The sequence below is a fragment of the Ursus americanus genome, chromosome X (assembly GCF_024610735.1).
Source record: "Ursus americanus isolate L20-20 chromosome X, mUrsAme1.1.p, whole genome shotgun sequence".
Lineage (NCBI taxonomy): Eukaryota > Metazoa > Chordata > Mammalia > Carnivora > Ursidae > Ursus > Ursus americanus.
Window position 1 is genome coordinate 45,145,396 of NC_142164.1, and position 12,823 is coordinate 45,158,218.

The 12,823-nt window shown below is 43.0% G+C and overlaps 1 protein-coding gene across 3 annotated transcripts in view; it reads left to right on the forward strand.

The window, feature by feature from the left end:
- The first annotated feature begins 279 nt into the window (after nt 1-279).
- Nucleotides 280-12,823, forward strand: part of TRMT2B (tRNA methyltransferase 2B) — a 44,111-nt gene continuing 31,567 nt past the window's right edge. For all 3 annotated transcript variants that reach the window (XM_045803616.2, XM_087860345.1, XM_087860346.1), the window contains exons 1-6: nt 280-543; nt 5,783-6,052; nt 6,754-6,808; nt 9,284-9,418; nt 10,259-10,358; nt 11,367-11,437. In XM_045803616.2, coding sequence (XP_045659572.2) covers nt 5,832-6,052; nt 6,754-6,808; nt 9,284-9,418; nt 10,259-10,358; nt 11,367-11,437 — 582 coding nt within the window. In that variant the 5' untranslated portion in view covers nt 280-543; nt 5,783-5,831. The remainder of the gene's footprint in view (nt 544-5,782; nt 6,053-6,753; nt 6,809-9,283; nt 9,419-10,258; nt 10,359-11,366; nt 11,438-12,823) is intronic.

Here is a 12,823-nt window from a genome sequence, read left to right on the forward strand (position 1 = left end):
TAAGGCCGACTTTTACAAAAAGTTGCCATTTGAAGAAACCACCCTACCCTTCATCTCCCAATCTTCCAACCAACCCATCATGGATCTGAGCCTATAATTTTCGTTGAGTTAAATCGCAAGCACCCCTGCAAAGGGCAGCACTATTCACACTGTAGTTCAAATTTGTCTCTGATTTTTGAGGCTTTTCCAGATCCACCAATGGGACGGGGAGAGCAGGCGGTGGGCGGGGTCGCCAGGAGGGGAGGAGAGGGGACCTTGGGGAGAAACCGTGGTGGGGGGAAGGGGGGCAATAGGGCGTTGAGTGATTTTGAGGAAGGTCTCTAGAGAAGCGCCCCGTTAAGGTAGGTCGGCCGGCTCCCCGAAACGGGCTTCCCGGGGCAGGGCCGGCCGACCTGCGCCTGGGAGGAGCCCCGCGTCCCGTCGCGCCTGCCTCTGGCTGGCTGCGTGTGCGTCGGGAGTCGAGCCGCCGTGCGCACCAGGAAGTGACTCTCCCCAGCCGCAGCGATCCAGGCGGTCCTCTGGCTTTTTCGTTTGCCGCCTCAGGTTTGTAAGAGGATTTATTGGTTGCAAAGGTATGGGGGGTACGTGGAGAGCTCGGAAAGCCCGATTGAACCCTTACTGTGGAGAGAACTGCTCAGCGGGCCAATCTGCCCGTGGGGCAGGGAATTGAGGAGGCCGCGGAGGTGGGGACGCGGACTGGACCTATGCCGGCGGTCCCAGGTTGCGGCCAGCCCCGCGGCCGCCTGTGCTGTGACCTCAGCCCTCCCTTGGCCCAAATTCAGTGATGGTCTTTCCTACACACACGGTGGGTAGAACTTGCCCGAAGAAGAGGGGAATGGAGGGGCTGGTGAAGGGGTCTGGTGGGGGAAGGACCTATTCGAGCGTGCACTGCAGTGAGGACTCAGCAACACACCCTGACATCCATCTCTTTCAGCCGAGAACCGTGTCGGGGGTCAGGCCAGCTGAAGGAAGGATAAACAGAGAGTGTCAGCCAGACCCTTGTCTGTGGGTAAACATTTTGCTCCAAGAAGCTCCTTGGCCCCACACGGATCAGACATACCACATAGTCTCAGATTGGAACCTCTCTGAGCATTTCAGCCCTGGAGACTTTAGTCTACCTTCCTATCTGGCAGCTCTGGACCTTGAGTCTCTTTCCAATTAATTCTTGTAGGAGAAACTGAGCAGATGTCACACACTTTTTTTTTTAAACCCAAGCATTTATTTAAAACCGAAAAAACTCTGAAAAGAAACTAGTCTTTTCTGTGGGCAGATGCCCCTCCGACATCAAGAAACAAACATAATTCACTTTGGTATTATTATGCTGCCTTGAAAAATATATTTCACTACAGAAAATACTAAAATTCGCTAAAAAAAAAAGTGACGAAAGGGTCTTTACCAGGAGAGGTGAATGGTTGGCAGTAGTCGGGGCCTATTTTAGACCATATCTGGTGATTTGGAGGAAGAAACCTAGATGCACAAGATACAGGGCAAGTGGAGCTCAGTGGTCCAGGCATTCACCAGTGAGAGGACCCACGCACTCCAAGTCTGAATGTTGTGGGGTACAGATAGCTGTCTTCAGTCCTCAGCTCCCCTGTTCCTCCTCTGCCAACCCCTAAATGGGCCTGCAGCACACCCTCCCTCTGCAGTCTGCCCCCACTCTGCCCATTCCTTACTTTTTGTCTCTTACCTCTTCACTCATTTCCTGTCTCTGGCTTTTGCTTTTCTTCATATCAAATACATACTTTTGTCTCACTTTAGAAAAATGTTTATCACAGATCACACACTTTTGATAGTATTAATAGATAGTATTAATAGAGCCGGCCCTAAGCTCACCACACTCCAGCAGGCACTAATGCAGAATGTTATGAAAATTCTTTTGTTTGTGTTTTGTTTTATAAGTTTCCTACATAATTTTACTTATCCTAATGACACTCACATGTTTTATTACATCTTGCCAGTTTTTCAGGTCAGCCACGCTGAGGCATAAAAAAGTTAAGTGATGCACTTTGAAGAATCAGAGCCTAAGGAGGGGGGACAGTGACACATGTTGAATGCCTGCTGTTTTAGGTGCAGTCCTGAGCACTTTGTATATATGAGCTCCTTTATTTCTTTTTTTTAAAGATTTTTATTTATTTATCAGAGAGAGCACACAAGCACAAGCAGGGGGAGCAGCAGGCAGAGGGAGAAGCCTCCCCTCTGAGCAAGGAGCCCAATGTGGGACTCGATCCCAGGACCCTGGGATCATGACCTAAGCCGAAGGCAGACACTTAACCAACTGAGCCACTCAGGCATCCAAGCTTGTTTAATTCTTAGCACAACCCTGAAAGGCAGGTGGTACTAGTCCTATTTTTATAGATGATGACACTGGCATTCATAGTGCTTGAGTAACTTGCCCAAAGTCACGTAGCTAGTGAGGAGCAGAGCTGAGATTAGAATACGGCTCCAAAGCCCGTGTTCTTAATAACTTGCCTTTTCCTGGAAGTTGTGTAGAGGGTGCTATCTATTAACACCTCAGCTTGGAGACAGCTTAAATCTGTTTTGTTAGAAATTTGTGACGTTCAACCCCAAATTCTTCCATGTTGTGACAGTTACTTTCTTTAGTATTTTCTAAACACACAAAATGGTATATGGGCTAAATATCATAGCACCCATGTCGGCATCCTTTAAGTTACCTACTGCTCATATCATACTAATTTCGTGGTCATAAGAGGAAGCCACGGAGGAATCTTTGTTAATAAATCTGTTACATACATTGGAGATACGTGTGTGTGTGTGTCTGTGTGTGTGTGTTCGTTCTGAATTAAGGTATGATTTAACATTGGGATGTAATCCAAGGTAGAGGATAAGGGCAAAAAGGTAATTTCACAGCCCATCATTAAGGTCTCCATCCAAGTTCATTCACATGTCCTTGACTCAAACAAGTTACACAGCAATGATCAGGCACCATAAAGTAAATAGGCCACAACACTGAGTCCTGTGCTGGAGGCAAAGGGATTCCTTCCTCCTTCCAAAGTGAGGCCCTCACCTGTTCTAACTCTTGCAGCTTTTGCTTTATAGTTACTTCTGCTTGTCCTTCCCCCTGCTCCCCTTTGTCAGTATTGCCACCCCCACCCAGTCCTGTACTGTCTTTAAGTATCATGACAGTTAACTGAGGTTTTGCCAGGTACTGGGTGCTGTGCTCAGAGCTTTACAAACATCATCTCTATTTTATCTTCTTAGTACTTTTTATTAATTATCTTTTTATTTAACTCTTATAACCACTATATGAGGTAGGTACTATTATTATCTCCATTTTACAGATGAAAAAAAAGGAAAGTCATGGGGAATGATTGACTTGCCAAAGGCCATTTAACTAGTAAGTTGTGGAGTCAGGGGACCACTCAGGTCTACCTGACTCTAGGGTCTATATGCCTAAGATCTCAAACCTTCATTTGTCCCTCCTGTCTGCCACTTACTACTACCTTATTTCCCTTCTTTCTTTGGCCTCAGACTTACTGGATATGTCAGTGCCTTACCTAGGGGCATCTTCCTTGGCCTCTAAGCTCCATGTTCTCCTAGAGCATCTTTTCTTGTTCTCTAGAAATTTCCTTTCCCCCAGGTGTAGTCATTGGTCTTTTGCTCTTCTCTTTACTGAAAGCTCTTTTTTTTTTAATCTTATAGCTTGTACTTATAGACACTCCACCAAATCTCTAACCCTGACTTCTCTCATGACTCGTAGTACTGCTTCTCTACTTGTTGAATGTTTCCATTTGGTTATTTTCCTTACCATTGCAAACACATGCCTCAAACATGAATTTGCTTTTTTAAAATGATTTATTTATTTATTTGAGAGAGAGAGATAGTGAGCGAGAGCATGTATGAGCAGGGGGAGAAGCAGAGGGACAAAATCTTCAAGCAGTTTCCCCACAGAGTGCAGAGCCCAACGCAGGGCCTGATCCCATGACCCATGAGATCATGACCTGAGCCAAAACCAAGAGTCAGATGCCCAACACAGTGAGCCACCCAGGCACCCCTGAACTTGCTTTTTTTCCTCTTTTTTATTTTTATTTTTTAATTAAATTCTTGATTTAGAATTGGTTTAGAATTAGATTAGAATAATAGAATTTTATTAAATTCTTGATTTAAATTCTTTATATGTTCAATTTAATTAACATATACTGTATTATTAGTTTTAGGGGTAGAATTTAGTGATTCATCAGTTGCATATCACACCCAGTGCTCATTACTTCAAGTGCCCTCCTTAATGCCCATCACCCAATTACCTGTTCCCACCACCCACCTTCCCTCCAGCAACTCTCTATTTGTTTCCTAGAATTAAGCATCTATTAAGGTTTGCCTCACTCTCTATTTTCATCTTATTTTATTTTTCCTTCCCTTCCCCTGTGTTCATCTGTTTTGTTTCTTAAATTCCACATACGAGTGAAATCATATGGAATTTGTCTTTCTCTGATTGAGTTATTTTGCTTAGCATAATACCCTCTAGTTCCATCTATGTCATTGCAAATGTTAAGATTTCATTCTTTTTGATGGCTGAGTAATACTCCGTTGTGTGTGTGTGTGTGTGTGTGTGTGTGTGTGTGTGTGTGTGTATGTATACCACATCTTCTTTATCCATTCATCTCTTGATGGACATCTGGGCTCTTTCCATAGTTTGGCTATTGTGGAACATTGCTGCTATAAACACTGGGGTGTGTGTACCCCTTCGGATCACTATGTTTGTATTCTTTGGATAAATACCTAGTAATACAATTGCTGGGTCATAGGGTAGCTCTATTTTAAACTTTTTGAGAAAACTGCATACTGTTTTCCAAAGTGGCTGCACCAGCTTGCCTTCCCACCAACAGTGTAAGAGGGTCCCCTTTCTCTGCATCCTTGCCAACAACTGTTGTTTCCTGACTTGTTAATTGTAACCATTCTGGCTGGTGTGAGGTTTTATCTTACTGTGGTTTTGATTTGTATTTTCCTTATGTGGAGTGATGTGGAGCATTTTTTCATGTGTCCATTGGCCATTTGTATGTCTTCTTTGGAGAAATGTCTGTTAGTGTCCTCTGCCCATTTCTTGACTGTATTTTTTGGGTTGTTTGGGTGTTGAGTTTGATAAGTGCTTTATAGATTATGGATACTAGCCCTTTATCTGATAAGAAATTTGCGAATATCTTTTCCCATTCTGAAGGTTGCCTTTTAGTTTTGTTTACTGTTTCCTTAGCTGTGCGAAAGCTTTTTATCTTGGTCAAGTCCCAATAGTTCATTTTCAATTTTGTTTCTCTTGCCTTTGGAGACATGTCTAGCAAGAAGTCGCTGTGGCCAAAGTCAAAGAGGTTGCTGCCTGTGTTCTCTAGGATTTTGATGGATTCTTGTCTCGCATTTAGGTCTTTCACCCACTTTAAGTCTGTTTTTGTGTATGGTGTAAGAGAGTGGTCCAGTTTCATTCTTTTGCATGTGGCTGTGCAATTTTCCCAACATCACTTGCTGAAGAGAACTGTCTTTCTTATTTTATTTTATTTATTTATGGAGAGGGACTAGCCATGGAAGTGTGTTCAGAGTTGAACTCTTCCCTAGAGGACAAAGAGTATATTTTCCTCATCTTTTTATTTTGGAAACCTAAGCAGTACCTGACACGCAGTAATTCAGTTCCATTCAGCAGGCCTGCTTTTACCAAGTGTTGACTCTGTGCCCGGCACGGTGCTGGGTGCTGACCTTCCATAAGGGTTTATAAATGCATGAAGGGGGTTGGGAGTTGTGTTTCTGCTTCCCAACTTCTGTTTGTTCACCTTCCATTCAGGGGAACTTCAGTGTTTCTGTGGTTGGCAAGGATTAAGAGAAGAGTCCCAATGCATAGCCCGAGGTGTTTCCTCTCCAGGGTGGGGCTCACCTCCAAACCAGGATTGCTCCCCTGGTGTGCCACAAAACCTCCAGGTTGGTCACAGCTCTTTTTGGGCTCAGCATGTGAGGGAAACTTCACTGGCATGATAGCCAAGAAGCGTCAAAGAGGACAGAAAAGTCAGAAGAAACCAAGCCATGTTGGACCACTTGATGGTTCCTGGCAGGAAAGGTAAGGCCCAGGCGGATATCCTTTCCCATTAGCAAGTCTGAATCTCTGGGCCTACTAAAATCTGTATTCCTGATGTAACTAACATGGCATTGCAAGGGTTCAAGGGGGCGCCTAAGGTAGGATACCCAGGGCTAATTTGAAGACACCTGAAGAATGTTGGTGGAAATGCTTTGTGATGGCAGAAAATATTCTCCTTGCCTTTAAGTATGTTTTTCACAGAAATGAGATATTAAACTGGTACCTTGTCTGTATAAAGGTCCAGGACGGGTACACCGAAGATTAGGAATCCAGAGAGGGATCAGATGGCTTACAAATGAATAGTCCCGTTGCAGCCATGCAAACACAAATATACCTCATTTTATGCAACAAATGTATTTTCTAAATCAAATTATATTTTAAAAGCATTAGGGAGGTGAGCTATTTAAAGGAACCCAACAGTGAAGCCTTTTGTAATATGATTAATTACCTCCTGATAAATCTGGATTTTTCTTATATTAAGTTTGCCCATCTGTTCTGTGTTGTTAAGTAGACAGCACCAAAATGGGCTCTTCTCCCAGACTGTATCTCCCCAGGGGCATGAGAGTTAGGTTTTCTGAACAAGTAAAACGCCAGAGAAAATGGTGGCAGGAAGTACTTATGCATAGTAGGTGCTTAGTACATATTTATAGAATGAATGAAGTGCCTGAATTATTTTTTTTCAGGCTGGCTGATGTTGTGACACCACTCTGGAGGCTAAGCTATGAGGACCAGCTCAAGGTTGGTACCTAGCTTATGTTTTCACTCCCCAGTTCCATCAGAGTGAATGGTGCCAGACTTGTAGGAAGTTTGAGTGGACAGCTTTATCCGGATGACCCAACAGGTGCTTAAAATCAACATGCTAATGAATCTGAAAAGTTTTTTTCAAATGTATTTCTTTCTTTATATTAGCATACACTGTATTAGTAGTTTTAATGGTAGAATTTAGCGATTCATCTGTTGCGAACAACACCCAGTGCTCATTACTTCAAGTGCCCTCCTTAATGCCCATCACCCAGTTACCCCATCCCCCCACCCACCTCCCCTCCAGCAATCTTCAGTTTATTTCTGATAGTTAAGAGTCTCTTATGGTTTGCCTCCCTCTGTTTTCATCTTATTTTATTTTTCCTTCCCTTCCCCTCTGTTCATCTGTTTTGTTTCTTAAATTCCACATGTGAGTGAAGTCATATGGTATTTGTCTTTCTCTGACTGACTTATTTTGCTTAGCATAATACCCTCTAGTTCCATCCACATCATTACAAATGGCAAAATTTCGTTCTTTTTGGTGGCTAAGTAATATGAATCTGAAATTTTAACTTTGCACCTATTACGTCTTCCAAACTCGGGAGCCATATTGGGAAATGCCTGTGTCCTTTTTTTTTTTTTAAAGATTTTATTTTATTTATTTGACAGAGACAGCCAGCGAGAGAGGGAACACAAGCAGGGGGAGTGGGAGAGGAAGAAGCAGGCTTATAGCAGAGGAGCCTGATGTGGGGCTCGATCCCAGAACGCTGGGATCACGCCCTGAGCCAAAGGCAGATGCTTAACGACTGCGCCACCCAGGCGCCCCTGTGTCCTTTCTCCCTTGCTTTTTTGTTATTCTCTGTATGTGTGAGTAGCAAGTACTTTTGCTGCTTTATACATAGCTGCACTTTCCAACCCAGTAGCCACTAGCTACATGTGGCTGTTTGATTTTAAACACAGTCAATTCTGCAGTAATGCTTGTTTTAAAAACATAAATTTGTTCCAAGAGATTGATAGATTAAGGCACAACTTGAACATAATGCAAATTTCGCATTGGTTTAGGAGTGATGGTTTTTTTTGTCCTCGAGAAACACCAGATGAAAGAAGCAAACTGTACCCAGCAGAACTGAGCTGCATAAGAATACATAAAATGAACACGCACACATGCCTCAAACATGTACGGATTCCCGCAGTTTACTTAATGTGGTATGAGCCACACTCATCCACGTCTGCTGCTAGATCTTTTTGTGACACATAACCCTCCTTTCACCACTTCATGAAAATTCACAAGTGGACAGCCACTTTGTCAGGGAAAAGTGCCTTCCTTATTGTGGTATGTATCCGTTTCTTAATGATTTATTTTTTTTAAGATTTTATGTATTTATTTGTCAGAGAGAGAGAGAACGCACACAAGCAGGGGGAACAGCAGGCAGAGGGAGAAGCAGGCTCCCCGCTGAGCCAGCAGCCTCATGTGGGACTTGATCCCAGGACCATGGGATCATGACCTGAGCCAAAGGCAGCCGCTTAACCACAACTGAGCTGCTCAGGCGTCCCTATTTTTTAATTTTTATTATTTTTAAGATTTTATTTATTTATTCGAGAGAGAGTGTACAAGCAGGGGAGGGGCGGAGGGAGAAGCAGACTCCCCACTGGTCAGGGAGCCTGATACAGGGCCCGATCCCAGGACCCTGAGATCATGACCTGAGCCAAAGGCAGACGCTTAACCAACTAAACCATCCAGGTGCCCCATTTCTTAACCATTTAACGTGGAAAACTGTATTACCCTTTTTGTTAGGTTGCTATCCTTTTTATGTGCGTTACTGATAAAGTTTTGGAATGTGTGTGCCTAACCCCATTTTTCCCATGAGCCCTGTGATTTCTTTTTTTTTAATTTTAATTAATACTAATACATACAGTATTAGTTTTCAGTGTACAGTATAGTGATTCAGCAATTCTATACATTCATGCTCATCAAGATAAGTGTACTCTTAATGCCCTGTGATTTTTTGTGTGTGATTTTGCATAGCATAGTGTAGAAATGCTTATGTCCTGTTATAGCAGAGGTGACTGACTGTATACCTTAACTAAAATTAAATGAGATTAAAAACTCAGTTCCTCAGTCACATGAGCCTCATTTCAGGTGCTCATTAGCCACATGTGGCTAGTGGTTACCATATTATATAGCACATAATACCAACATAAAACATTTCCATTATCACAGCACTGACCTATAGCTTGAGTGTTCATTCTGAAAGGTTGGTTAAAATGAAGAGCTTACACAAAAGCTCACTCTTGACCTTTCTCCCAGTACCGTCCTTGGTCTGTTTGCTGTCCCATCATTGTGGGTTCCTTATCTGCTAAGACCATGACCCAGGAATCTGTGGGATAGCTTTCTCTTTTCTTCTTTGTTTTCCATTCTTTGAGGTTATACTGCATAAGTCTTTTTGTTTCACTTCATACATTCTTTTGCAGGTGAAATTTGAAGCTCAGAAAAAAATTTTACGGAGACTGGAGTCTTACCTCCAAAAGCTCAATGGAGTCAATGTGACAACATCTGCACCCAGAGCTGAGGGGCTCGCTTGTCTTCTCCATCCTATTATACCCTCTGTAAGCCACCACTTCCCTATCCTTTATCTACTAAGTCCCCTTAATAGCTAATAATATCAGCCAGTACCTACTGGGCACTTTCTGGGAACCAGGCCCTGTGCTAAGTGATTAGGCTGCATCATTGTCTAGCACATTGTCTGTACTACGTGATTAGCATGCATCATCAGTGACTGTTATAGTCACCCTGAGGGGTAGGCAGTATCGTTTTATAGATGAAGATGTTGAGGTTCAGAGAGATTAAGTAATTTGCCCAAGGACACACATCTAGAAAGTGTCAGAGCTGAGGTTTACACTCAGGTCTATTTGATGCAAAGCTCACTTTCTCCAACCACTACAGTATTACCTCTGTAGAAAGATTTCAGACTTTGAAAACTTAATGAGGCCTCAGAGAGACAGAACTTAATTTAAGGCAGAGGTTGGCAAACTATGGCCCTTAGGCCATATCTGTCCCCCACCCTTGCTTTATTTTGTAAAGCTTTATTGGAACACAGCGGAGCTTGCTTGTTTATGGATTGTTCCTGGCTGCTCTTGCACTGCATGGCAGAGTTAAGTAGTTGTGACAAGGACCATATGACTTGCAAAGCCTAAAATAACTTGTTATCTGGCCCTTCACTGAGAAAGTTTGCTGACCCCTGCTTCACGGCAAGATTGAAACTGCTTTCCGCTATGGAGTGTCTGTGGAGTGTCCTGACCTCAGCTATGGACTTTCACATACGCCATACCTTCCAAGCAAGCACCATTTATTTGTCCTCATCCAGAGAACATTCTTACATTCCTTTTATTGTTGTTCTCTTTGATTTCATTTGTCCTATTGTTCTTCTCGTGCCCTGCCTTCTCCAGCCTGTCATCAATGGCTACCGAAATAAGTCTACCTTCTCTGTGAACCGAGGTCCAGATGGCAATCCAAAGACTGTGGGTTACTACCTGGGAACTTGGAGAGGTCAGTTGAAGGCCATAACTAGTACAAATAGCAAACCAAGGGCTGAGAGGAGAGGGAAGGTGCAGGAACGGTGTCAGTGGGGGTGGAGAGGAGTGGAAAATATGGCAGCCTTGAAGGAGAAGGATGAAGTCTTTGATGCAGAACATGATCACAAAGTTATTTTTGGATGCTTTTTGGTGGGTAGTCATTGTCACTTAGTACTAGGAATCACCACCTTTACCCTTTCTTCCTCTAAAAGTCATATGCCTGAGCCCCAGTTATCACTTAGTAAATGTTAATGTTGTTGCCACTGCCCACTCACCATTGTCATCATCATCATTTTATGCTCCTTTTCCAAACTGGGAGCAGTCTCCTCTTTATTAGAGAGTCACCTTTTCTATTTCATATCTCCATATCCCTGAAAGCTGGAGCCTTCTGTGATAAATCTGCCTTAAAGTAACTGGTAGAGGGGGTGAGTAGTGGTGGGGGAGATCACAGTGGCATATTTCTGAGACTTAATTCCAGTACCCATTCCCGGATTCCATTCCTGAACTTTCCATTTGCCCATTTTCAATAAATCCACTTGAAACACCATCATTTTATATTAGTCACACTGTTTAATACCCATATGCCTTAAACTAGAGTTCATTAGGGCAGGCACTTGGCTTTCCCCCCGCTTGTGTGCTGAATAAAATGACTATATGACATCAGTGTTCTATTATTCGGTAACAAAAACAAAACCCATTACATTTTATTTCCCTCTTGAAATCTGAACAGAAAACAGACCTTGTCATATTGGTGCATTTGTGGCATGAGAGAAAATATTGCAGACTAGCTCTATTAAGCATCAACTTCATAATGGCTAGACCAGGAAACAGGTTATCTCTGTAAAATGGCCTTGAGCTTGAATTAGGTACTTCTTCAGATCTGCGTATGCCTCTCTGAGGGAGGGGATTTGAATGGCCAGACATTTCTAAATAATCTTTCATCAAGGAAACCATGTAAATCAAATTCGTTTTCTTTCTTTAGACAGAAGCATCGTCTGTGTACGGTCTAACCATCTGAAAAACATCCCTGAGAAACACAATCAAGTGGCACAGGTAATGAGAAACAAGGGCTGGTTGAAGATAACCCTAGGCATTGCAGTCTGTGACTGTAGTGTCCCTGACATTTTAATAATAGAGCGGCCTCTGGTGCGACAGGGAAGGAGGTGCTCTGTTCTGAGAGCATACCTTGTAACACGGAGAGAACAGAGCTAGTGTTTCATTTCAGGGAGGGTGGAGAGCAGGAGAGAGAACTTTATCCATTATTGCACATGTCAGGCATCCGAAGAATTTAATAGGAAGGAAGTATTAGGAAAAAGAGGTACCAGTGAGGGCAGTCTCACAGGTGACAAGTGTCTGAAATATTTGGAAGGCTAGTGTTTTCGGCAGAACAGAACTGAGAAATACCATGGGAAATGTAAGTGGTAAGGTATCTACATCGTGAGGTTGGCCTCTAAGACATTTTTATATCCTTCTCTTTTTATGCACCTGCTGTTTATTGAGTGCCTACTATGCGTTGGGCACTGTGCCAGGTGCTGGGGATCCAGTGATGACTCAAATAGGCATGGTACCTGCCCTCGTGGAACTTAAAAAAACAAGTCAAAAGCCTTCCTCATGAGGACTGAACAGGACTCCCAACTGACACTCTTATTCCCTGTTGGTTCTTACCAGCACCCACCCTCCTAACGACTTAAGTTCCTGACACTTGCGTGGTGCCTTCTAATAGGACACATCTTGACCTCCAAGATTTCGCTGCTAGGATGCAGCTTTGTTTGTAGAATTGTTCTCCAGAAATCTTCCTATATGGGCCTTATCAGTTTCTTCTCCCATTCTCTTCAGCACCTTCTCTAAACCCTTACGTCTCTTCAGTTCCCTGCCCCATCACTTTTACCCTTGCCCTTAGTAGATGATTGTGCCTCATTCTTCCCTAAAAAATTAAGGGCATCACATGAGAACTCTCTTAGCTTCTTCTCCTAACATCTACCAATTTCACTGAAATCTTATCCCTCCTTTCCTCCTATTTCAGTGAAAGAGGTGGTTGGTCTTCTCCCTGTCTAAGGCTATCCTTCCTTGAAACACCATGTTGGACTCATCTCTTCCCTCTTCTAGATCCTCGCTCCTTTATTACATACCCTCTTTTTCCTATTTCTGTACCTCCTTCCCTATGACTTCTGTTGACTCTTTTCTTTTGGTTCATAAACATATTAAATATCTCCCATTTTAAAAAAAATCTCATGGTTCTTCTGCCCTTAACACTCCATAGAAATTGGTCTTGTCAAAGTCATCAGTGACCTCTATTTTGCCAAATCCAATGGAAACTTTCCCTAACTTACTCAACTTTTCTCTGCCTTTGACACCACTTATTTTTCTTATTTCCCTTCTTGAAACATTTTCTTTGTTTGATTTATGTGATTCCTTTCTGTGATGGTTTATCCTCCTGTC